The 27,569-nt window shown below is 42.9% G+C and overlaps 1 protein-coding gene across 1 annotated transcript; it reads right to left on the reverse strand.

Annotated features, from left to right (window-relative positions):
* Positions 1–8,881: 8,881 nt before the first annotated feature.
* Positions 8,882–14,922, reverse strand: LOC148034822 (uncharacterized). The gene is made up of 4 exons (XM_087680578.1): positions 13,849–14,922; positions 9,900–10,100; positions 9,750–9,806; positions 8,882–9,657 (listed from the first exon to the last, which is right to left on the reverse strand). The coding sequence occupies exons 1-4, from the start codon at positions 14,890–14,892 to the stop codon at positions 9,400–9,402; spliced, it is 1,560 nt and encodes a 519-aa protein (XP_087536704.1). The 5' UTR covers positions 14,893–14,922; the 3' UTR covers positions 8,882–9,399.
* Between the last annotated feature and the right edge of the window lie 12,647 nt (positions 14,923–27,569).

Consider the following 27,569-nt stretch of genomic DNA (forward strand, 5'->3'; position numbering starts at 1 on the left):
CCTGTCATGCTTGATGGCACATTGTAAAATTTATCATAAAAGAAAACACCCTCCTCACCCAATGAACTATTTGAGGTCTCTTTGTACAAATGCTTACCATGGAGCCATGAATTGCATCAAAGCTTTAAACTATGCTTTCGATAGGTTACCAATTTTCAAGGTATAATGGATATATATCTGCAAATATAGACAAACTTTAGATTTTTTTTCATAGTTCTTTGAGCTCGAAATCCTTACCTTGCCCCTTGTATCAATGAATTCATTTCCACATCTTCTCTTCTTTGTCTACAACATAATCCAAGAATGAACAGAGATGATAATACAAATCTACCTATTATTGAAAATGTCAAAATTGTTGTATATTGTGATTGCTCTAATAGAATATGAAAGGTACCAAGGATGTGAAGCTTCCATTGAAATAAAAGATGAAGTAGAAGAGGATGGCAAGTAAAAAGAGAGAATAGCAAATCTTGTGCAAAAATGAAGGGAATGCATGTACTTTATTGAACAATTGAGATTTTCAAGAAAAATAGAGGAACACTACAATGCAAGGAAGAAGTTTGAATGAATTATTCAAGAATTTCAAGAAAATGACTGGGAGACTACAAGGTTATGCGAGATTGATAAGAAATATATCTATTTAGGATCTTTAATTGTACCAATACCTTTTGTATTTGGTATCTCCATGAATTTATGCTCCAAAAATACCTCTTTATTTCAAAAATATTTAAATATGAGATAAAAGAGTTCAAATTGGAAAGCCTCTATTTTACCATAACAGTAGCTCTCGACCTATTAGTTGAAAGATTTTCTCTCTCTAAAATTAAAAGATAACTTGAGTCCAAATCTCCCCTAATGATGCTTTTTGCTTGAAATATCTATCATACGACTAACCACTTATGCATCCCCTCTATCCTACATGGCTCAAATGATTTCAAGATTAGAATTGTTGAGGAATGGTCAGAGAGTAGATTGTTATAATCTAGTTGCAAAGAGGTGTGGGACAGGAGCCACAATCGCCTCTTTTGGGAGCAGTACCATCTGTCTAACTGGGAACAATACACCTTGTGACTCTAGGAGTAAAAAGTATACATGCCAACACATGGCTATAAAAAGTCTTTGATGTCCAAGATATTGTGTGCTCTCTCCACTTGATCCCATGCTTCAGATTATTCTCCATACAATAGTGCAATTACAATAGAAGCATCCTGTTCGTTTTAAACGATGTTGATTTCCTTTCATGTTTTCCACCTTCCTTTGGTATCATTCTTCCCATAAACATTCACCATATCAAGTCTTTCTTCCCCCATTCTATACATAGCACTAGTAATCTTCCAATAGGGGTGGTATACTTGATCACGAGAAGCTTGTTCATCTTCACCATTGTCATGCATTCGAATGTCCCCCCCCCCCAAGTTATCCTCAACCACCAACAAAGCATATGTACTCCTATTGGAAATTGTGATCACTGATATAATGTAGTTTGTGCTCTTGAACAAGCACATTGTAGTAGATACCTCACATGATCCATCTCCATAAGGGATGCCTCTTGGCATTCCCATTTACACCTTTCACATTAAATGCTACCAGCTTGAGTTTTTTTTAGCTCTATTATCATTAGCTTTATGTGGGATTGCAATGCCTTTGAATCATTGTTCCCCTCCTTCCATTACCTCTTACTCTTTGAACCATTGATTGATCTTGTCATCCACTTTATCTTTCCCTTTAGTGTTGGTGCATGTGATGAACCAATTTACACTTCTAGTGTTTTGAGGATAGTTGTAGCCTGCCAATGTTGCCATCTAAATTTTTGCATCAATGCCAAGGTGTTCTTTGTCCAATTTTTCCAAGGAAATCCCATTGAGGTTGGCAAAGGAGCTTGCTCTACTCCTACTTCCTTTGGGGATGGCCTCCTCGGACCAAAAGTTTTTTATAGGGGAGGATCTCTCACTAGTGCTAGGTGGGATTGCTTGTGCCTTTTTATTTGCAATATTTTTCCCTTTGTGGTGTCTAACCATTGTCCATTCTCCTTCATCTTCTTTTCCCTTGGTGCACTCCTTCTATTCTGTCGGGCACACTTAACCTTTTCTTTGACCTTCTCAACCCAAGTGGCTTTCCTAGCCTTCTATCTGCCATCATTATTGTGTGGGCACTCCATGGTAGTGCCCACACATGCCACAATTGTGGCATGTATCTATAAAGCAACTCCAAACAAGCTAGAGTTTGAGACTTCCCACATTTGGTATGTCCAATTCCACCATGTCTAGCTTAACATCCATTATGTCCCAAAGTAACATACTCCATTGCAAAAAGGACTTGCAAGAGAAGGTATGTACAAGGGCTTGCCCAACCTCTTAGCAATTTCCGACATCAAATTCCATAGATAAGCAAGACTACAAATTGCCATTTCATAACAGAAACAAAATCAAGACCCCAAAAAATAGATCCCTTGTGCAAGGACTTTCTCTGTTGCTTCTAGGTTGCCAAAGACCACTTGAAAGAATCCCCAACCTACGTATATCTAATATATCGATCCAACACCATTGAGAATCTCATCAAACCAAGCTGCTCCTTCCATAGCCTTCAAAGGCTTCCCAATAAAGAATACCAATACTACCTACCGATTGAAGTGCACCACATTTGCACAAACTTTCTTTGAGCCGAGGGTGATTTTCTTTGAGACTCAATCTAGCTTTCCTTCCATGCACTTCTATAAGCTGGTTGCCAAGATATCCACAACAACCAACTACAGGTTTGCTTCTATGCAAAGCCTAAAGTCTTCCTCTATATAAATGGAGTACGCACTAAGACCATCTTTTCTTCCCTTGTGCTACCTACATTGTCATTACATTTCTTCCAATGCAATCCCCACCTGTCTAGCTTCGTCGAGGCTATACTATCTCTTGCTAGGTTTTCATCTACACTCTCCAACATGACTACATCACCTTCTACCTCACTAGCCTTGCGCATGACTTTGTAAGCTAATCTCCATGTGTCCTGCGCATAGGCTTGCCACATACATGTTGGTGAATACCCAATAAATGACACGTGTGATCTAATGTGCTTTAAAGTAACATGCAAACCACCATTTACACGAATTATCAATAAAATTACACATGATTTCCTTGTACCACCATCTTAGTTGTGTTGGGGTGGTTGAGTTTGGAGGGACCTTGGAGACCACACTAAGGAGGTTAAGAGGAGTTTTGAGACCGCACAACAAAAAACTGCTTAAGGAGGTTAAAGAGGAGGAGAACCTGCCACACCTATTCACCACCTTAAATAATACCCCTCCAAATATGTGGCAGATTCTACCTTTAAACCATGTAAAAGTAGCTCATTTGCCACAATTCAAATCTCGACAAATGACATCTTCACAAGTTCGAGTCTAGTTAAAGGACATCTTCACTTCTCTCACTTTACATGGCCTATGAGATCCAAGCATGCTTTGTGAATCCATAAGATTCCCATCTCTCGGGAGAAACGAGATACAAGACATGTACGTAGATATTGTAGAACCCTTAGAAATTCCATGGTTTGTAAGAGATTGCGAAGTATACCATGGTAGACCCTTTTCTGATGTGGGTCTACCACAGTTTGACACTTCCTCCCCCGATTACTACGGAGAGGAAGTGTGTCCGTGGGGTAATCAGGGGAGGAAGTGCGTCCATGGTGAGTCCGCACGGTGCAACTGGAGAATCTCGCCATGTGTCAACATCACATGCAACCCCTCCTTCGCCTACTTGCACAGCGGTTTCAGGATTTTCCAAATCGTAATCATCCGCCATAGCTGTTGCGCGAGCTGTGGAACCGAGCAGAGTGATTGACGCAGCAAATTAGATCTCCTGGGCTACTGTTATTCACAAGTAGCTCATAGCAGGGAGATGCTACTACGCCCTTCGTACTATTTCATTCTACAGCCTGCATTGCTAGTCGTTCCATTTACTGCGTTTGATATTGTGGTCGACACTTGTGTGTTTATTGCCATTGTGGATGCCCCTAGCGTTATTACTACAGTATCTGCAAGTTGCGACTGCCTGTAGCAGTCGAAGATCCTGTTTCTTCCCGATAGCTCGTTGCTGCTTTATCTGGTAATAGTGCACGCTCTTCAATTGCAGGTTGTGATTGTCTCCAGGGGGTTTCGTTGCCGCTCAGGCTCTGTAGCGGCATCAGAAATTGACCTTCTTAAGGCATTATTGCCATCGAGGCCCTGACAATAAATAAGTCACAGTTTTAGAATTGCCAGTCGTAATTGCATTTGGCACAACAGAAATCGGTCTGTCCTGATCACCTCGCCGAGTATTGGGTGCCCCTAACCAATATTGAGGAGGCATACTAACCCTGCCAGATATTCTGTCAGCTCTCCCGACACAACAGTGATATTGCATACTCCCTACATGTCAGTACGAGACATGCGTCTGAAAATGATTTGCTAATATTTTTTGCATACAGTTTGCAGGGTGAGATTGCCAGTGCTGGATCATCCTGCAAACCGCGCAGCTCAATAACGCAGCTGAGCATTTCAAACCTGCTGGCACCATCATCTTCCATGGGTTTGGACTCGCTCCTTCACTGCATGAATTGTGAATTCCATCGACAGCATCACATCTTCCTGTTTGCTGTTTAGTCTGTCTTTCATCACTTATTGAGTTGTGTACAAAATTCAAAGGTATTAGGTCTTCGAATAGCGTAATGTCATGAATTTACTAAAGATTCCAATTTCACTGCATTTCTTCTGTAATTCTGAAATGGTTTTCATAGATGCTACAATGATGTTGGCACTTGATACAGTCCAGTGCATTGGCATATTTTCATTCATCAACAAGATCTTCCATTAGTATCTTTCCTTCCGCGAAATCAATCTCAATTTGAGAAAAGTGGATGGTATTGTGTGATCATTTGCAAGGTGAAATTTTGTTAACTGAATAAAAAACTTCGTCCTAAGTAATTATCAAGAGGCTGGGAGTTTTCTGGTAGACTATTAGGTTTTATCACAAGGTACATCTCTCAAAGAACAATACTCTTGGTGCAGTGAGTAGATTTAGTTGCTTGACATCGTATGATGGCAGTATCTTTTTTATTTGGCACGTATTCAGTAACTCCTTTAATATATGGTGGGTTTGTTAGTTTCCATGGTCGCTCTTAGTTTTATAAATAGATTGCCTTGGCAGGATGATACTGCAATCCTTTCAATAACAAAGCATCTAGCTTTTGATATCATTTCAAGTGTGCTAGTTAATGTGGATGACAGATGGCTCCCTTTTGTCAAGTGGCATATGAATAATTTGCAATGTCTGGGACATGAATGACTGTCTAGACTCCATGTGGTGCAGTCCTAAAATGGTTTATGCTGAGACTGATTTAATCATAGACAAGTCTGTTTATTTAATCATTTTCCTCCGTGCCGTCCATGCTCATATGATATCACAACTCTATTTAAGGCAATAACTTCATGCAGTCCTGTTCAGTTGTATACTTCTATTTTGTTCTTGCTAGGGGTCCTGTTCATTCAATTTTCTCGTGGCATTTATTGATATTCTTGAAAGTACTCCATTGCTCATGATGGCACTTGTGACTTGGATACTTCATTCATTTAATTTGTTTGTGCCCGCTATGTTTACTAGTAGAATGGACGCTAACAACTACTCCCTCCGCCCTCATGCCTTCTCCCCATTCCGAGTTCTGCAAAGGCCCAATTCTCAGTCTTCGCCCTCAGTTGTCTGATGCGACAATGGATGATGAAGTGGTCCCAAACACACGCACTTCCTCACCATCCATAATACCATATGGAAACACCTTCCAATCCCTAATGCATACCACTCTCTTCAAGCCTCTGCCCCAATCGGATCCAGCAAGGGTCCCCACACCACCATCTCGAATGTGGCCAACTCTCGCAACCCCTCCATCAAGCAAATCCCTTGCACTGCCACCTCAAGTCAATCAAGAGCTCCAACTCTCCTTGGCCACTATTTCAGTCTCAAATGTGACAAGTGCAACAGGTGTGCAAAAGAGTCACAAAACTCCCCACTGGACGTCTCTGTTTTGCTAGACATCTACAGGAACAATTGGATCGCCTTGAACATAGCAAACTTTGAAGCCAAACACTGGACTGATGATGCATGAGATGTCAACGCAAGATGTAGCATTGACTTCACTGAAACACATTGCAAGAACAAGTGGGAGAATATGAGGACTTTTATAAAGAAAAAACAAGGAAGCAAACACAGGGGAAGAATCATCACACTAGGAGTACTTAGGCAGAATGACTAATCTCCTTAACAGCATTCCAATGGTAAGCAGCTTGAATAAGGGATTTTCTGAGGTGGATTTTGTGGCCCCGAAAATAATGCTCCTAGCCGTGGATAAGATGACTACATTGGAGGATGACGCAACAGCAACAGTAACTACCAATGCTGCACCGGAAGAGGAGGTTGAAGTGAATACACTGTAATGCTGTATTCCCGCACTTCTAGAGCAAGAGACAACAGTGATGATCCAATGCTGAGTTCCACTGTAGTGAAGGTTGGTGACAATAATAGCGTTCAATGATAGAGAAGCAAGAAACCCGAGTCAGCCAATGCACAGGAGGGGCTAGGTGCTTCTCTGCAGCGTGGAGTTGGGACATATGCTACCACATTCAAGAGGGTGAAAATGAAGCACGTGGAGATTCGTAGCTCTCGCCCAACTCATAGCCCCAAGGATACCACAGACCAGCAGAATAACAGATAGGAAACTGTTCATGCAGTATGAGTTTCATATTATCCTCGTTTTAATGCATGCAAAACTCCCTATATTGTAATGTCTCATGGAATAAAAGCTCTTATTACAAAATTTGCACTTAGAAGTTTTGTAGTCCTTTCATTTGTGGATCCGGGAAATCGATGCCTATGATGAGCTTTTACATAAGTGTTGCAGAATGCCTTATGCAGTACTCCAACATCTTTGCCTCATTCTCCCATGTAGGCTGGCAGAGGCCGATGATGACAAGGTCATGACCATTGACCGAGCCAAAAAGAGCTCTGATTTGCACATTGCTCCAATCGGCTCACAATGATTCTACATACCATATAGCCAACACTTCAGTATTGGTGAGACGATTGTTAGAAAATACCTGCTACAACATTGTGGAGATCTTGGCTACTAAATTAGATCAACCTTCATCTCCGTTCCATCAAGTGAGCGTCTCAGGGAGATTATTGTTGATTTTCAAGCACTCTTTCCCAATATGTTTGCAATGCCATTGATGGCAGCCACATTAAGCTTGAAAGAAAGCCTAATTTTGAGAAGATTCCTACCCAGTACTAGTGTAGGCACTATTTTCATTTTGTGGTCCTCCAGGCCATATATGATGCACATACACAAATTTGGGATGTCTGTGGGGGCTCCAAGTGGTGCAAATGATGGTTGCCATTGGAAAACTTCCTCCATCTACAAGCGGTTCAAGGACCCACAGGTGCTTCAAAAGCCTGTGTCCTTCATGTCCAAGGGATTCAAATCACTCCATACTTGCTCATAGACTTTGGCTACAAGGGTTGCAGGCATCTTATCAACCCCTTTGAGGAGTCCCACCCTCCAGCTAGCGATGATTGGAAGCTTTTTAATAACCACCTATCCCAAGGTTGTGTGCGCGTCAAAAAATGCTTTTGGCATTCTGAAGGCCCACCAATCTCGGAAGTGGTTCCTTGCACCAACTGCGGCTTGCGCAACACATGTTAGGAGAAGGACAAGGAAGAAGTAAAAAATTAAGACAATACTGCTCATTAGGATGCACTTTCTGCCTCCAGCAGCTGCAGCATCAAGGTAAAACAATGAATTTCATTTTGCAATGCAAGTGGCAGCAGGGCAGGAGAGAGCGGGAGTGTGAATGTGGTATGTGTCTATCTGCTGGATTGAGTTAAACTGATATCTTTGATTGCTCTGAAATTTGAACAAAGAATTTGCAGGTGTGCTGGCCACAGCATAGAATGAGAGAGAGACGAAGAGATTCACAAAAAGACAGATCGTCTCCCCTCGGTGGCAGGACAACAGAGAGCATCAGAGAGAGGACACACAAAGGACGATGCAAGCTTGGAAGTCGGGATTGTGTGCAGGCTAAGGCTAGTTACACACCAAGTAATGGACGGCCAACCCCCGCCCAGAGTGTGGGCATGCACTTTTTGAAACTGGCCACAGACATGGGCGTCATATCTTTACACACCAAATGGATACAGTTTGTAAAAAAATAAAAAAAAATAAGCTTATAAATCTTTTGATTGGTTACAAATGCAAAAAATGCACCCTTGTCCGCCACTTTATCAAGTGGGCAGTGGAGACTCCCCGTCCAAAAGTGGGCAGGGAGTTCACCTATTTAGCAGGTAAACAACAGGTCATGTCCTCTCTTGTGTGTAAAGGACTGCGGACACCAACCCTTAGATAAGTGTTTTGATTGGTTAAAGCTAACAAAATGGCCGTCCCTTTTTTGGTGTGTAACCGGCCTAACAAAGCTTTAAAGAGATTTGCTGGTTTTTTGTTGCATCGGTGGTTTTTAACTTTTTGGAAAAACCACATTTTTGGGAGCCCTTTTTTGAGCTAGCACGCCGTTAATGTGAGCATCATGTGCGCAGAACAGCAGACTGGTATTCTTGTTTCATTAAACTGTGCGACCCACCAGTCCCTCATGTGCGAGGGTTATCAGCAAAGTAAGTTCTGATCATCTCCTCTAAATTAAGCTTACCTTGAGCTCCGCTAAAATGAAACCCACAAGCATTTCTTAACTCCACTGTCATTGACAATTTGAGAGAAGCATCTTGGGCATTTCCCCATACGAGCACTACAACAGTAATGCACTTGTGCTTAGACGTTTTTTAAGCACCAAATCTTTACTTGCTAAGACAAGAATTCGACTTCTATTTTGACATTCACTCCTGATTCAGTTTCAACAAGCTGGCTTCAAAAGGAGACGTCTAAGGAACTCTGTGCTCTAGAAAGACAGTACATTCTCCTAGCCATTTCTCTCATAAAACCAATTAAAAGGACCTTGTACCGTGATGTTGCAGTATTGGAGGAAGCTGACTTATTTATGTTCATCGATCTCTGGCTTAACCCATGTACTCTCTCTAAAAAGTTATAACTGTAAACCGTGATAACAGCTCAAAAGTTTAGCTAAAACGCCGCTTGCTGTTAGCTGTTAGGCATTGTAGCCGTTGGAACTTTCCATTCAGCAGCTTTACTTGTGGTTGTTAGTGCCTCACCATCCATTAACTATACATTTGTCTTTTGATGAACGGTCTCGCATGTTGATCGGTCCATGCATCAAGGCAGAACCCTGCAGACTGGCATTGAAGCCGCTACAAGGGGTGCCCTCTTAACACATTTGTGATTGCCAAACTTACACATTTTATAAGACATGATCGTAGTAGATTACAGAGTAAGAAGGCCCATTTTCGAGGTCTCAAGCTGTAATGAACGGCTAAAACCCACCAAAGGACATGGCCCATCTGCTGCCTGTTGTGGACGTGCCCCTTTGGCACATCTCGGACACCTCTTGCCATGAGTCACCAAGAGACAGTGAAGATCAAATTTCAACTCATTAGGGATCCGATGGTTCAGGTGCATATAAGCCTTTTCCCTGTCAGCATTGGCTGGCACCCAACCCAACGCCTTGGTGATACGAAACACCTGCATATGTAAAGAAGTCTTGAATGAGAAAGAGCACTTGTTAAAAACCGGCCCATAAGACAACCCTCTGTTTGTGGGAGGCCAGGACTTACATGAGTATCAACTGGAAACTCGTCTTGCTGTAGATGAAACATCAGTACACAGGCTATCTGAAATAACGACAATAAAACCAAACCCTCCTGTCAAATGTGGGGTCAAAGAAGAAGAAATCCTAAATTCTGTATTGAGCAATTTTCAATTACCGTTTTAGGTCCAACACCCTTGAATCGAGAAAGTTCCAGCTTTATTTCATCTATTTCCATGTTGCGCACATACTCCAGACAAATTTTACCCTTCTCATTGTGTAATATATTTAAAATGTTCAGGATTCGTGATGCTTTGATCTCTGCCAATCCTCCACATCTGATTGCATCCTCCACATCCTTTGGCTTAGCACTATAAACCTGGATACAGCAGGTAAAAAACCAATGAGAAGAAATGATTCTTTAATTGAAGCAACAACCTCGTGATGATACTCCATTTCTCCATCGATGTCTATATAAAAGAGAAATGATCTGCAAAATCAGTGAGTCGTACATAGTTGAGTTGGGAGCATCCAGGGATTAAAGTATGCTCAAGACACTTCTTACCATGAAATCTCGATGACATAATGTCCACTACTTTGCAAGACTGATAGATAGCTTAATTGAAACGGTCCAGCTGAGACAACAGTGTGCACAGGGTATGTTTTGCATGCCTCATAAGTAGACGGCAAGAAAAGGCATGTGTACATCAGTAAGATGGAACTGCTGTGTGTCAGTTGCCAGAACTCTGAATGTCTGGCAAACCCTGAGAGAGAGAGAGAGAGAGAGAGAGAGAGAGAGAGCAGAAATGTATTCCAGCAGAGTAGAACAACCTATCCAGAAAGGCAAAGTTGGTATGCCCTGTGAAGTGGACATACAGAATAGACAGTACATGAGTAACATGACAGTGTGCACAAAATCTAGGCATATAGAGAATGCTGACCTCAGTTGGCTTGTAACTTTTATTGTCAATGTATGAATCATTTGTACAAGATTATGAACATAATCAACAATCAAGATGAGCTCTTGCACCCGTTACAAATCCTAGCACGTCATGTATGTGGATTTGATAATAAGTTGCCTAGAACTAGTATACACCTTACACCTTGATGCAACACGGATCATGGTTAATCCTTTGACAAAGATGGCAAGGTTTATTCCTAACAAGTCCATATTGAAGAGTCATGAATTGGCTCGATGATTGGCATGGCACCTGTATAAGTTCAATTGCCAAAAGGTAACACGATGATAGAGATCCTGAATTCACACTACTGTGTCCGACAGCTTTTCAAAAATTAGAAACTCATCTAGGCTGGTACTCTTAAGGTCACCCTGAAGAAACACACAAACAAACTGAAAGGACAAATCACAAAAAGGAAATTTTGATAAGAGCATGCGTTTCTGAGACACAAATCGATCAAGAGTGATACCTGCTAGATATTGAGTTCATTAGAGGAAAAGCTACAAGGCAACAATTTGATTACCAAAGGACTGCCCATTCACGGATAAGACTAAGATCACTGATTGACAAGGACAACTGCAAGGTGTAATCCACAAGAATTTGAATTGCTTTTCAATCAAAAAGCTAATAAATAACGTCACAGGACCTATCCAAATTATTGGATCGAGTGAAAGGGTCACCCTAATGTAGAGGCAGAGGCTATTTGAGCCCAGCTTCACAGCTGAGACAGCAATTTAAGGGAGAAGTGCTACGTCCCCATGCCCTAGGGTCAGATCAGCCTGACCAATGCAAGGCATCTACTGATGTTAGGAGTTGGGCAGTCTGTGTCTAAGGACACACAATTTGAGGAGATTTTGATGACGAGGATTCCTTACTCTTGAGCTCTAGGCCATCAGAAAACTCCACTACAATAGAGTATGGTCAATACTAGATCCTCAGATTGGGCAACCAGAGCCATCCTCACTGCTAGCCTGAGGGTGAAAGGTGAGCCAATGTGGTTCTGTGGCTGGGGGATCGATTAGTTGTCAGACCTCATGTTGCCGTCATTGTTGATCCATGAGAAGGCCTAATATTGTTGATCGAAACAAGCTATGCCTCAGCTTCATCCTAGTCCTTCCCACCTCAATTTCAATATAGTGCTATCTTGTACAATCCCCCTTCATGTGTAGCAATGTAGATAGTTTTTGGGGCTCCTCCAAGTAGGGGCTCTAATTGTGCTTCAGCACTAAAGAGTTCTTGGGCGTGAGGAAGGCAAGTGCATGTCCTACGAAATAACATTTCAAAAAACTGTATCAAGGGATTCACATTATCTTTTAGCATACTTGCTCTCATAACTTTACTTTGGTGGGGAATGTTTTCACTTTCAACGTTTGTGAAAAGCTCTTCTTAGCCAGAGAGATCAGTAAATCAGGGTGTTATACTTACCTTAAGAAAAGGAGATCATCCAAAACAAGGGATTCAGATTTGAATATGTGCAATCTACACATCTGATACACGTCCAAATCAACATATTTGGCACCTCCAAGGTTCCAGTTCAAACTAAAAATTGACTATCATGGGCAACCATAACTCTAGCATGTCATATACAAACATGCTGAAGCTTGTCATTTCAAAGTATCACAATGTTGAAGAGATTGTGTGTGTTTTTATAACTTCTTGAGTCCTTGCCCACAAATAAGTGAACCCTTATAAAGCAAGATAGACAAGAATATCCACTGTGAACTGATGATTGGTCAGGGCAAAGGTGCACAAATTGTGTCCAACGTACAAAACCTCACATAAGCATTGATATACGTACTGCCCTTAGCCTTAATAAGCCAATAATACTCATTCTTCACAGAAGCCAATAAATTCGTTCTTTCAAAAACCTCCATAATAAAGGGTAAAAAGCTTCACTATCTATCACACCTACACAATAGAGGCCTGCCAATAGTAGGGAAACCAAAGCTAATGTTAACAGATAGCCCCAAGTTTCGTTCCTGCAGATGTTGAATTTTAAGTTAACTGAATAATCAACACCAACGAGACATCAATGACAAAATGCACCTAAGTTTGACATGAAAAATACATCAGTTTAGGAGTATCTTTGCTCACTCAAGCCTGCCACCGACCCCTCATAAGGCCAGTGCTTTGCTAGAGCTATTCAAGCTTTCTAGGACAATATATTGCCCACTGGCCATTTTGAGACGTGAACAAGTGAATCAAGCAAATGGAGAGGATAATGCACCAGTAAGATCAAGCACTTCAAGCATGTCAAAGAAGATATAGCTGGAGCCAAATGACAAGAATGCAAACAACTATGACAGTTAGGGGAACCGCTGATAAGATAGCCTCAACATGAGAAGTGAGATCAGTAAGCAGTGATTGGCCTAGCACCAAAGCTTACCAAATTAGCAACTGTATACATGAGGTATAATTATCGAATGAGAAAGACCAATCAGCAACGAATAACAAATTATGCTCTATCAAGACATAACAGCCATATTGTCCGTGCATTTTCCATTTGTTGTATTTCTTAACAGCATACCATCAGGTCACCCAATCAAGGACTCTTCCTTCATTCCAAGGAGAACCAACAGCGTCAAGCATTCTTCCAGCTTAAATCCTCATGAATTCCATGATCTGAAAACAATGAGGTGTTTGGACTTGTTAAAACAAGGTAGACCTCATAACGTATTGCACAGCATATATGATATTTCAACTGCAACAAGGGCCGTCATCTTAACCTCATGTGCATATCAGCAGATTAACACATGGGATACCAAAGCATCTTGTCCATCACATAGAATAGCTCCCAAGCTCAATGAACCGTGGAGCAAGATTGCACTGGCACCCTACTCCTTGGTGACCCTACCAAGGAGGAGGACCAATTAAGTGATAAGTTGACCAGAGCCAGCAGACTTCCCACAAACACACCATGTGAACATGGGTGTCCCACCAAGTAATGCACCAACAAGGCTTGAATCCACAAGCTCCGAATTGTAAGTAGAAGTGTAGCCCGCTAGACCATCATCTTTCACTGCACTGTAGTAGTGCTCTGGTAGTAGATGCAAAATCCATGCTTGTGGCAGGAAAAATTAACACAAACAACAAAAGACTGCCCTATGTACTAATAGCATAACAGCGCATCAGGACACTGGTTAGCTGGGGAGAGAGGGGATGTCTCACCTCTTCCCAAGTTGGGAACCATCGTTTCAATGAGGCAAATGCCCGCCTGGAATTTGTATCTGTGGTGTTCTGAGAGAGAATGGTTCCAATAAGTGAGTCAAGTACAGTGCACCGTTCTCTAGGGTGCAGACCATCCATAGCAACCTGTTGTTTCGATGTTTCCTTTAGATGCATTTGCAGTCCCGTGACAGAAGAATTCACCTGCTTAGAATATTCCAAATCCATCACCTGTGGAGAAGTGATTCTAGCCCTTCTATGCTTGGCATACTCCTCAAGGGGCCCGTGCAGCCTCCATAGTCTTTCTCTTACTTCCATGCACTCTTCTGGTGAGGGCCTCAGAAAAGAAGGGAAAGGACCCTGGTAAAGGATTGGGGCGTCGACAACCTCAACCATTGAATCTTGAGAGAGGGCAGCCATTGCTGAAGGCCTTGAGCTTGAGTCCATGACGGGAACCAAGGCAAGGCAGTCTAAACTGCATGAATTTTCACCTCTGCTAACTTCTCTACTATATGTGTGCGTCATGGCATCGCCACCTCTATCCTTCTCTGTTAAATCAAGGTCAACATTGCACTCTCTATCTGCAAATCCTGCAAAGGTCTCTGGCCCTTTCTTTTGCTTGGAGTACCGACGCCTTTTAAAAACCTCCACAACATCAGCACAATCTTCCTCTGCAGTCAAGGAGCTATGGCCGGGCGTGTGGGAGAAGCCATTGGGGCTCACAGGAGAGGTGGCATGTGCCTTCCTCTTCGAACTTGGCTTCACCCCTGCCTCTTCTGCAGCTAGAAGGTTGACCGCAGATCCTTGAGCGGCAGATTTCAGGACAGTCTTCTCCGCCTCAGAATGGCGCAAGGCCGCACGAAGGGAGGGCGCATCATCGAAGTCGAGCTTACGCCTGCTGCTGCTGCTGCGAAGCTTCTTGCTGGGGCGGCGGGAGCGGAGCATCTCGAGAGAGGCGGGGGCGAGAGAGGAGGAGTGGAGCTTGACGGAGGAAGGGGAGGGGCAGTGGTAACGCAGGGCTAGGCGGAGGCTTCTGCGGGCGGCCATGCGGGCATGACTCGTTACGGGTGCGGCGGTTGTGGATGTCAGAACAGAACAGATGGCATTTGTATATCATACAGCTAACAAACGATGTGCTTGGCGGGAAGCTTACAATCGTGGCATCCCGCCAATCCATAATAAACAGAAATGCCTCTCTTATAAACCACACAAGTTACAACCATATTTTCAGATGTCGCACGAGCAAGAAAGCAAACCAGCTACCAAGCCTCTCTCTCTCTCTTTTGTAGCAAACCAGCTACCAAGCAAAACATTAGCCATTTCGTTGGCGTTGTCTTTTGGCAATGCCATATCAATGTATCTTTGAATATTGTTGTATGTGCCAATTCATTCAATATACATCTAAGCATCTTTAATGAGAGTTCTCACACTATCTTGATCATTTAACATCTTAACCCTCTTTAATGAGAGTTCTTGCACTATTTTGATCATTCAAGATCTTAACCCTCTTGGGGAGATAAACCTCACAATCACAAAATTTGATCATTCCAAGTCTTAACTCTCTTGGGGACACGTTTATCTAATAATGTAGGTGCATAGAGACATGTATCTCTCTTTACACTCAGGCCGGTTACACACTACCCCGGACGGCTGGGGCAGTGTGCAATCCGTCCGTCAACTAGATTACACACTAGTTGGTGGCCAAGAATATAACAAGACAAAGCCTGGCTCCGTGGTATGAATGCTTGAGGGCATGATGATTGGCAAAGGCTCGATATTTGTCAGCTGCTGCGAAAAAAAAATTAAATGTGAAAGTGTTGTCGTTTAGCCCAGTGGCCACAGACGAATTTCAGGATGGGGGAGATCCCCCGCCTAGGAGTGTCCAACGTCAGTGAATATTGCGACCAATGAAACTACGACACATACTCAATGGACACCTCCTTTTTTGTGAAATGGCCGTATGTCGTTCGGTGTGTAATGGGCCTCACTCTAAGCATAGCCCTACAACCCCCACTTGCACTTTTTTAGGGCATTCTTAAAAGTATTGTACACTTGCCCAACATAACCAACTTGAATATGACATTTATTATATATGTTAAAATCAATCGATATGATCTTTTAGGGTTTCACAGCTTAACCAATTTATATATTGCATTATCTTACAAACTTTGCCACTATTGAACATGATTTAAGTGGCTTGATTAATTTCTACAATGATCTATTCATTTATAAATTTGATTAACTTTACTTAGAACTACATCGGTGAACCTTCAATCTATACTTATAACATGTGGTCACCAAAAAGCACTTATTTTATTATAATGAAATTAGGGTCATGATTGTTGTCCCCTTAGTAATTGGCCTACTATTTTGATATACCAAGAGGTATTGGTTTAAGTATTGATAAATGCCTCAAAGGGGGGAGGAGAGAGAGAGAGAGAGAGAGAGAGAGAGAGAGAGAGAGAGAGAGAGAGAGAGAGAGAGAGAGAGAGAGAGAGAGAGAGAGAGAGAGCCAGATAGATGGACCTATGTATACACCGCAACCACCCCAACACATTAGCACACACCCTTCTGTGACATTAGTAAATATGGGGATAGATACACATGCATACACATGTAACATCAATATGTACACATATTGATGGAAACACATGCAAATGTGTAAGTGCATGCATGTGCACATATGTAATATGGGAGAGAGCATGCAACATTGGGGGGGGGGAGAGAGAGCCACATAGATAGACCTATGTATACACCACAACCATCCATACACATTAACACACACCCTCATGTGACATTAGTAAATATGGGGATAAACACACATGCATACACATGTAACATCCATATGTACATATATTGATGGTAACACATGCAAATGTGTAAGTGCATGCATGCACACATGTAATATGGGAGAGAGCATGCAACATGGGGGGAGAGAGAGAGAGAGAGAGAGAGAGAGAGAGAGAGAGAGAGAGAGAGAGAGAGAGAGAGAGAGAGAGAGAGAGAGAGAGAGCCATATGCCTCTTGAACTAAAGAAGATAGAAATACAAGTACTAACCATAGATAGCAAATATGCATTGTTATCTTGACAATTATTGCTCTTGTAATTAGAAAAATACATCTCAATTTCTTACATTAGCTCCTCAAACTTTGCTCACCTATGTTACCATATTGAATACCAATGTACTATCACACTCAATTGTCTATGTACTAGAGACCAATGTATTATCACACTAGACTATCTATGAAAATGGTACCACATGAGAAACGTGACCATTTATGATACAATATTGGAGACTTTATAACCGACTGTATGCCATTTGATTACAAAATGATACCAGTTCTTTGTGTTTGGAAATCGTAAACAAGGGACACTTTCTCTATAAGCGTGTGTGTCACACACACACACACACATTCAAACATCTCGTGATTTTGGCAAAAGAACTCCATTGTACAAAGTGGCAAAGATATCTAATTGTTAAAAGAGTAAATATTTATCCTCTCTATGGTGATGTGAAATAGGTTGGGAGTGAGAGAGAGGAAGGGCATTGCGCATCCATGATCACTAGGGACCTTGACACTTGCACCTACACAAGTCAAATGCGGAGTGGTAAAAATCTATTTGAAGACTAAACGAGTGCACATGGGGACCCATGTTGTCATGGATATCAATGCTTGAAAAATGGATCTATTTGACAAATACATGATTCTTTGATATTTTGTTACTTGTTGGCTTTATGTGTAGAATATCTTAAATGAAATTTCAACATTTGCATGTGTTGTTGCAAACATGCATTATGCTTTGTGAGAAATAATGAGTCTAGATTTTGTGTTCTTTATATATTGTAAGAAGATGATGAGACCCCTCATTTGCATGAGTGGAACAATAGAGGAAGATGAGACACAAACATATGTATGTAGGGAAGAGAGAGGTGTAACACCCACATCACTCCTGAAACACAGCCATCCACATTGCTATTATCGTAATACACAACATGCACACATGTATGAACATAGATGAAATGTAAACATTGTCATCATGTATCACACAACCACACTTTTTGTGCTAAACATTACACATGCATGTGTATGCATGCCTGCTTGTATACACATTTGCGAGAAAAGTATGATGAGTTTGAGGTCTAAGAGGTGTTTCTATGTAGAATAGGCTCTTACTATTTTATTTCTCCATAACATGCCTAAATATCCTCTTGGCTTAACATTGTGCACAAGTGAGAGAGGGGTAGCTAAAAAAGCGTATAATTTAGTGAATGCACTTATTATTCTATATGATCCATCAATGCAAGTTAAGGCTCGTATCTTTATCAATAGAAAAACCAAAGGTGATCCCAAAACACTAAGAGCATGCCACTCCTGTTTGAGGCATCCACAAAGTTCAAGAATAAACTTTCTTTGCACTAGGAACTGCACAATAGGGGAGTTAAAATAGCATTGTGTTACATACACCCTAAAGTCCCACACTTGCATTAGATCTTGATCACCCACCCTTGTGTGGGTACTAGCGTGGAGCATTAGTCTCTCTAATTACACAAACATCTATTCCATAGCCAATACCTTATGCATCAATTCTAAGGGTGGTTTCATGCATAGAGTCTTGACTAGACTTTCAAAGTAATAGTACTACCCAAATGGATCTATCTAGTCGCTTGATGATATCATTGGACTTGCAATGGCAACACCCAAAGGGCTTGTGGTGTCTCATGAAGCTAGGGATATAGTTGTGTTATTTATTACAAGTGCATGACTAGCTCTTCCTTGAGTGGAGTCATAATAAGAGAAGGCTCAACTAGAACAAGGCTAGATAAAAAATTCTTGGGAAATGTGTCACTTGTTTTTTTGTGTTGATTTGGTAGACCACCCTATGTTTGCATATATGACATCCTAGCAAAAATATCTCCTTTGCCTCAATCTGTGTTAGAACTAACTGTCACTAATGAGAGTACAAGGGATGCTTGCTCTTAAATGTGCCTTGAGACTTGCCCAAGGCACTTATATTGGAACTATAGGGGCTCATGGAGATCACCAAGAAATATGTAAGTATACTATGAGCGCTCAAAAGGAAGGGTTTCTTAACTTGCCAATTAGAGAAAACATTATAGGAATATAGCAGGCTCCCACAAAGTCTAGCCACACAAATACATACAAATGACTTCAATGTATGTAGTAGCCTTTGTCTCTCTAAGCCACACAAATAATCATCTCCACGAGTAAGCCTTTGTCTCTCTAAGCCACACAAATAATCATCCCCACGAGTAAGCCTTTGTCTCTCTAAGCCACACAAATAATCATCCCCATGAGTAAGCCTTTGTCTCTCTAACTCACATATATGTCAACTAGTAGCCTTTGTCTTTGTCACTCCTCAAAACATACACTCAACAAAGCTAGAAGGTGCCAAATACACACACACACACACACACACACTCTCTCTCTCTCTCTCTCTCTCTCTCTCTCTCTCTCTCTCTCTCTCTCTCTCTCTCTCTCTCTCTCATAATCAAGTGGGTACTCTAATGGTAAGCCACTCATTTGATTTAATTAACACACTAACCCAAGTTCAATTCTCCCTTTTGTAACACCTATCTTAAATGACCGTACAGGATGTAGGAGTTGAATCGCAGACCTCCTAGTTACCACCCTATTCAACTTAACCAACTAAGCTACACATGTTCTCTCTCTCTCTCTCTCTCTCTCTCTCTCTCTCTCTCTCTCTCTCATATGTGCTAATGGTGGACTTCCACAAATCTTTAAAAGCAAAGCAAGAAGTGTGAGGGTAGATGCGTCCTTTCTTCTCAATGAGGAATGCATCACATTATATTAATAGAATAAAAACTTACAACCCTTTAGGTCTTATAGCCTTAGAATGAGACCTAACCTTCTTCAATAGAATAGTAGGGATAGTATCAAGCTTCATGAATTGTAAAATGTTAAGAGACTCCTCAATAAATAGCTCAAAGGGTTCCCTAGCTTAGCCAAAATAGTAGATGTCTAGGGAGCTCACGCTCAACCGCCAAGACCCACGGACCGCTTATTGTTTCAAGCGTTTCAAGCGAGCTCTAATGGCTATCTCTCACCTAGCCGACGCGTCGTCAATCCTATGAGGGTAGTGAGCTTACTTTGATGCTGAAATGAGTTACCTCCTCTCCCGCGCACTCCGATAGCTCCACGATCCAAGTGCAAGCTTCAAGCAAGCTCCATCCTCAAGCTCCACGCTCCAAGCTCCATAGCCGCGAGCAAGAGAAGAGAAGAGAAGAGAAGAGAAGAGAAGAGAAGAGAAGAAGAGAGGGGAAGATGAAGAGCTTCTCCTCCCCAGTCCCTTACCCTCACACTCTCACACTCCCTCTCTCAAGCACAAGCTCAAGCAAGCAAGAAGAAGAAAAAGAAGAAGAAGAAGTAGAGGAGAACCACTTTTGGCCACACACAAGAATGAGCTTCTCATTCACGTTTCAACTTTATATACAAAACCCTAAATCTATTTTGGGCAGTCATCCCCTTATCCCCTTTTTTACATGGCCGACCATGGTCTAGGCCATTTTTCCCATTGTCCTCCTATCTCTTTTGGGCAATCATCCCCTTATCCCCTTTTTTACATGGGCGACCGTGGTCTAGGCCCTTTTTCCCATTGTCCTCCTATCTTCCTAGCTTCCTTCCTACTGCCCATCTACCTTTACAAATTGCACGGGTGAGAGCCCAGTGCTCTTTAAATTAAATCATAATGCGCTTGCGCTCTTTTACAAAAGTATTGACTTGCGCTTTTTCTTGTGCGCATTTTTCCTTTATTTAGGACTTTTCTGCACTTCTTGTGTTTCCATATGTTTCATGTCGTGTCTTCGTCTTCCGTTTACTTTTGCCTTGGCCTTTGTCTTCTGCTTTAGATTTTCTAGATTTTCCACCTTGTTCGTCTAACGGTTTCACCTTGTTCGTTTGACGGTTAACATTACCTCCCTCCTAGATGAGTGCCAGTCCCATGGCACTCACCATCATAGGTAGCAGGCTTTGGCCTGCACTGAAGATGTGGGTGGAAGGGACATCGGTGGTTGCCGTGGAGGAGTGTTGGTGGTGGTGTGGAGGAAGGTCGTTAGGGGCACGTTGGTGGCCTAGGTGGTTGGTCGTAGGGTTGTTGGAGTTGGTGGTAGGGCTGTTCTCTGTTGGGGATTTCACTGATGGCCAACACAAGTGTTGGTTTGTTGGGGATTCTACACATGACAATTCTTGGCGGGCTTGCAGGATGATAAAGGAAAAGTATTCAGAGGTGAGTGTTGATGAAGAGTGAATGACACTTTCATTGGAGTCTTCAATACCTGCAATTGAAAACCTCTCATATATGGTCTCTCTCTAGGGGTAGTGCTAGTCTTCTTTATCGTGCACAAGACGTAGTTCAATTAGTTTGGGAGACAGGTCGAACTCTAAGTAAGCTGAGAGTATTGTCCTGCACTTGAGGACCCAAACTGTGTATATATTTCGGTGTAGATATTATGTGAGCGCTTGTGCATACTTAGATATTACGTAGTTAGAAGACCGCGGGCTGGTTTCTCGTAACAACGTGTGGGTAAAGCAAAGTTATCCATGTTGAGAAGAAGTACATGTGAAGATGTATGAGATATTCTTTGCGTTGTGACTACACGACGTAGCGGAGTGTAAGAGGGAATTGTGCGAATGGGTCAGGGTGATAGGTCTAACCATAGGCGAGACAAGCTCCCTAGGTATGTCCTGCCCTTGATGTGCCCTAAACAATTGTGGGTGATGTTAAAGGGCTAGGGGATTAGGGATGGAGCCAGCCGACCAAGGTCACTGGATGTACCTAATTTGAAGACCCCTAGGTGTTGTGCTGTGATCGTGGGTGCTTCTTATATTTTCGTTCTTTTCTTTTCTTTTTTCATTTTTCATTTTCATTTTCTTGTTCTTTTTTTTTTGGGACTTGCCTGAGTACAACCATTGCAATATGTTGAGGCTATCAGCCGTTCAATGGGTTGGAAAATGTCAAGCTTCGAAGGCTCAAGGAAATGGATATTACAGCAATGAGTGTGTCTTAGCCTCTTTGTTGGAGAAGCATTCGTTGAGATGGGGAGATACACTTGAGATTTTGCAACTCTCTTTGGAACGTGCGATGTTGGTACAATTGAGGTAAGAGCTGTCGTGAGTGCCCGGTGTAGAGTGTAACCCAGAAAGAGAAAGTGGTTATGATCATGCTTTGGGCCATGCGATGTGGGTGATCCATAAGGGTGATTTTCGCTTTCAGCAGTGTGGCTTTGTCGGGGCTCTTCGTGGGGTTGGTGGTCTTGCGGTGTCTTGGGTATTGAACACTTTAGAACAAAGATCTGCATCATCCTGCATCCACTTGTCATTTCATGAGAGTACATGCACGGCACATGCCACAACTATAATAAACCAGTGCAATGCAAAGAGACATCACTTATCTGAATTCCATGGTGTTGACTTAGATACTTATCACCTGTGCTTGATTATCTTTTTCTTTTGCTAAAGCCGTGAAATATATTAAACGCAATTATGAAAAGTTTGTACAATTGGGGAACCTATCAACACTTAACCATTTAGAGACAAAAAGTCATGGCCAGGTAGCATTTGATAAGCCTTTTATACAACATGGGGCTACTCTATTTGTACGAGGCGGGGCGAGTCTGGGTGGTTGGGCGACTGAGGCTCTGTTGTTGGTGAGGGACTCCTGTGAAGCTGGGCGGGGAAGATATTGGTCGGGACCTGAATGGTGTAGTCCCTGGCCGTAACTATTTCCAGAATTCTTTTGAACAATGCATCAAATTCTTTCTTGTCTCGAGCTGCGCTCTCCACTTTCGAGCACCTGGTGCCCAAGCGTTTGGTGGGGGCCCACACGACTAGTGTTGCCATGCTCCATGTGCTCCCTTGAGCTTCTATTCCCCTGGCCTGGGGATTTTTTGGCCTACGTCCGGGGCGGTGTCACTTGGGGCCTTGTTTCTTTGCATACCTTTTAAGGGTAGGTACGTAGCGTTCCGGCGAAGGAGCTTGTGTTGCGTGCTCCCTCCGACGGCGGATAGCGTCCTTGCAAGTTAGATGCACTGGGTGCTCCATGTCGGCTTCCATGGGGGGACCTGCAAATTGCAAACCAAGGATTAGGCCCTGAGGCAAGATAAAACTATTCACATGGAAGGGATTATACAGTGGGTTATGTAGCGCATATGACGAGGAGGGGTGAGGTGAGGCATGCAACGATTGTTGTAGAGGGACAGTCCCCTATTGATGTTCGTTTTGCCTCCAGTCATTAGCAGATCTTGGCTTATGCTAAGTTGCATGGAGTGATTGTCATGGAGTGGAGCAGGGCTCATCCCTGGAAGGATAGACCGAAAAAGGGAAAAGGTATATAGAAAGGGACGGTGCCCCATCTACACCATTAGAGATGTTGGTTAGAGCTTCGTATGGCAGTAATGAGGGTTACATGACATCCTCCTGGAGGCGAGAATGGTCACTTCTAAATGTGTGGTGAGAGGAGGACTTGAGGAGCTCAGCCTATCAAACCCAACTCTTTTCCCTACGCTTGACTATCATTGCTTGTGTGTGTTGATATTATCTATACAGGGTCACAAAATTCATTGTGTATTTATGTACATGTTTACGAATCCATGTCACTTCACGAGGATAAAAACCAATTGTAGAACTCCAGATTGTACTGGAGTGTGACACACGCATCCGATACTCGTGGCAGCTTACTCAATAACAATAGATATTTTACAACATCGAGTAGCATGGAGCCTTGTCCGAGTCTACTGGCAACATGTAACTCCTCCTCAGTGAGAACCTTATAAGCTAGAGAGTTCTCTTGGCTAGTTCCAGCTAAGTCCGTACCCCGAATGGCAGTCAACACTCAAAAGTTAGTTGATGCCACATAGGTTGGGTCTCTTTGAGATCGCCATTTGGCCAATCGCTTCTCTGAGAGTGTCATAATTTGGGCTCCTAGTTCGGCCATTGCAACACGGTTTTCAAATCAGCGTTTTTCAAATTGACTTCGACCCTTTGATTGTAACTTTAGTTTCTCTATCTCTAAGAGATTTGATTGGCATAGCACATAATTGAATGTTATAGTTAAACGTAGTTCGTCAGCTTCCTCGTCAGAGGTGACTTGCATGCGTTCATGCAGGAGCCTGTCATAGTGCTCGTCAAGATGTTCTTGCTCTTCCTAGGATAGGGAAAATGGCAAGTATTCTTCAAGCTACTCCCTAGGGAATGCGCCCATGTCTGCAAGGATGTAGACACGTGTGAATACCTTGAGTTTAGCATCCAACTTGGTTAAGCATTCTGCGACACTTCTATGTTCAACGAGGGCTTGCTCGATTGCTATCTCATGCAAGGTTCTAGGAGTTTGCCTAAGCTTTAGCATAGTTGGGGGCTCAAGCCTAGATGAGCAAGATTGGTCAACGCTAGGATTGCTTATGCTCTCGGGGTTTCCATGTTTCTCTTGAGGCTTTGTTATTGCATCATGGTTCTCCTTGGATGTGAGTGGTATAAATTTGTCACCATATTATGACAGCATTGTATCCACTTTTGATTGGTCAATGCGAGTTCTATTGTCGGTGGATTGAGTGTTGCAAGCAACCGTTGATGGTAACGGCTGCTTTGATTTTTCAGAACACATAGATGTATCTGAGGTTTCACCGCTATTAGGAGAGACATCAATGGATTCATTGGTGGATGGACTTGATTCTTTATTCCTCAGCTCTTCGACACTCTTGGTTTTAATCTTCTTGGGGTCTATAGCCACTTACAACTATCGTTGTTGTTTTCGTTCTTTTCTCTTCTTTTTCTTAGGAAATCGAGGTGTATCCCTTGAAGACTCCGGACCTTGAACTAGGTCAGACGTCGATGTGCTTGGCTGGGCCTCAACATTATCTTTCTCTAGTGTGTCCTCATGGGACATAGCCAAGGATTGCTGAATAGCCTCGCTAGGTTGTGACAAGGATTGCTGAATAGCCTCGCTAGGTTGTGAGGGTACAACTGTCTCTCGTTTTGGAGAGTCTAGCTCTTCAGCCAATTCCCTTCTGTTTAAATCCTCCAGCCTAGGCTTTAGGCACTTTGGAAGTGCTGGAATTGTCAAGGAAGTTGGTTGCAACACCTCCTCCACAGGTGAACTACTAAGGACACATTCCGCAAGGGGCATTGTCACGGCCAAGGGCTGTGACTGCTGTGATCCCTAATTGGAAGTAGCAGTAGCTAGTTTAGTGGACTGGCTACTATTGGTGGATTGCGGTGTCAAGTCCTTAGACCGATTAAAAGTGGTCGTGTGTTTTGTTGCCCTTTGAGCATTCACTTGTGCAGATCAAGCCTCGGCTGTTCTAGTCAAATAGATTGCACAAGCATGCCCTTGGGCCGAGAGCTATGGGTAGTGCCATGTCCCACCTCTTGGACATTTGGAAGCTTAAATGGAGATAGAGATTGGGATTGAGCAGCTACCCTTGACGACTGTTGTTGTGCTTCCTGTGTCCATTTCCTGTATTTGTTTGGGAAAAGAGGGTGTAGGAGATTTGGGACTCTTAGGTGGACTTTTGAACGATTTACTCGAGGCTGTTAGACGATTGTGCCATTTGCTTTGTTGAGAAATCAGCCTTCTTACGAGCAGTGTTTGCCTCTGGTGCTCATTATCCTCTTGGGAAGTCAAAAGCTCCTTGAGCACTAGTGGTCTTTGTGCACGCTCAATGGTTACATCTGACATCTACTTATTAAGCATGCTAGGCTGAGGCTCTTTCTTTCGAACACTCATGTTTGGTTTCTTTTCCTGAGACCTGGAGTTTCTCTTAGATTTCCTCCTGTGCTTCGTTGCTTTTGATGCAATTTGGCCTTCAGCTCTGATAGAGGTGGTTTAGCAAGGGGTTTTAGTACCCAAATCCATCGGTTACCTGCATAATACCCTTGAGCATGTAGCAACGCTTTGGATATCCATCTTAGCGTTGTATTGGCTCTCCATCGATACCTTTGTCTATAAGGCTTAGGCTTCTTTTGGGGTCTTCTACGACATTTATAAGTCCAAAGCTTGTCCTTGGCATTGGTTCCTGATCTCCTTGTTTCAAGCATGGCCTCCCTCACTGGTTCTCGTTGTTCGACATGTACTTATATCAACTCTTCCAACAAGTCCTTGCTCTCGTTAGCAGGCTTGACTGTTATGTCAGCACCTTCCTTACCTTTCCCTCGAGGCTCGATGAGGTCACCCTTGCTAAAGGTTGTGACAATCCTCACACCTGGTAGTGTCCAGTGTATCCTTTGTGCTACATAATCGTTCTCACACTTGGTCCCCCTTTTGAAGGGTCTTCCTAGGAGGGTTTCCTTCCTGCAATTAGCACTATTTGGAGGGATATGAAATAGGATAGGCAAGCTTTCAGTTTCAATTGTCGCAAGGATTTTGCACTTCCCTATGAGTGCTTGTGGATGTCCCCTATAAGGACTAAGAATTGCATTAGTCGGTGTGATCTCTGGTTGGCCTAGTAGGGTCCATGCTTCATAGGTCAAGATATTAAAATCTGCTCCTTTATCAATCAGAGCATTGACAGTGTGCTCTCTTTTCGTGGTGAGTTTGACCCTAAGATAAGCATGTGGTACTATGTCTTCGTCTTTCGGGTCTTGGCTTGTAAATTTAAGCCTTTTGACAAATGCCATTGAGTCCCCAACTGCACGACCAGATGTGGATTCTCCACTGATGTCTTGGATCATTTGTGCAATGCTATTTAAGGAGCATCTATCGTCAGGACTATCATATCTAGTCATTCTCGTCATTGTAGCTTGATGTTTTTTCTTTCCGTTTTGACTAGATGCAATCCGAATGCAACACATACGTGTTTTTACAGTGTGGCCTTTTTGCCTTTGTTGGCTAGATTGGCCCATTGAGGTTCTAGGATCTATATTTGTCTCTGTTCGGGTATGGGCTTTTGGTTGCTCTTTTGCAAGTGAGAATCCATGCTCATGTAGAGCCATTACTACACTAGGGTCTAATTTGGAGGACCTATCATGGCGCGTGTTTTCTCTCCAACCTACTTGGAGGGGGCAGAGCCCCCTCTACGGGGGTCCAGGGGGTTTATGGCTCAGCAGGTTGTCTCTAGGACTCTAGGTCTCATGACAGTCTACGCAAGTTGCTAAGCGACTACACCTTACGATTTTGCATATTCCTTGCGCCAAAATCGAGTTATGAGCGTCAGGAGAACTCACGATAGGTTGTGCGGCTGAGCTCTAGCTGGGTCTGGTCAAATTTCTGGAAAATTTGGAAAAGTCCACACTCGACCCAACTTGTCCGAATTGTAGGGGCCGAGTGGGTGACTTGGACGGGCCGAGGGCCGAATGGATGACTCGGATAGGGTGGACTTGGACGGGCCAGGATGCTGACTCAAATAGGCCGAAAAGGTCCATTCGGACGGGGTCACTTGGATGGGCCGAGGGAGTCTACTTGGACGGACCGAGGCACACGAACTGAGGGCCGAGTTTGTAAGTGGGGCTGAGTGATGTCACTGGGACGGGCCGAGTAGGGTTTTGGGCCGAGTCGACCGAAAGACAAAGGGCCCAGGGCCGATTCTGGGACTCAGCCTAGAAACCGGCCACTCGGATGTGCCGAGTTGCGCGTATCGAGGTAGCGCAGAGGTGATTTTGATCGAACCTGACGATTTAGCTAATCATTTCACACACAACCTTCCAGATCACAACTAGGGTTCAAGGGGAAGTGATTGATATACCTGAAGCGA

This window comes from Lygodium microphyllum, chromosome 6, assembly GCF_053477565.2.
Source record: "Lygodium microphyllum isolate KBCC chromosome 6, Lygodium_microphyllum_v1.1.10, whole genome shotgun sequence".
Classification (NCBI taxonomy): Eukaryota; Viridiplantae; Streptophyta; class Polypodiopsida; order Schizaeales; family Lygodiaceae; genus Lygodium; species Lygodium microphyllum.

Excerpts from the sequence above, each read along its gene's own strand:
- LOC148034822 (XM_087680578.1), bottom strand. The coding sequence starts at position 14,892 with ATGGCCGCCCGCAGAAGCCTCCGCCTAGCCCTGCGTTACCACTGCCCC. Across the intron at positions 10,101-13,848 it reads GGTTCCCAACTTGGGAAGAG|GTTTATAGTGCTAAGCCAAA; the intron begins GTGAGACATCCC and ends TGCTGTATCCAG. Across the intron at positions 9,807-9,899 it reads AGGGTGTTGGACCTAAAACG|ATAGCCTGTGTACTGATGTT; the intron begins GTAATTGAAAAT and ends TCGTTATTTCAG.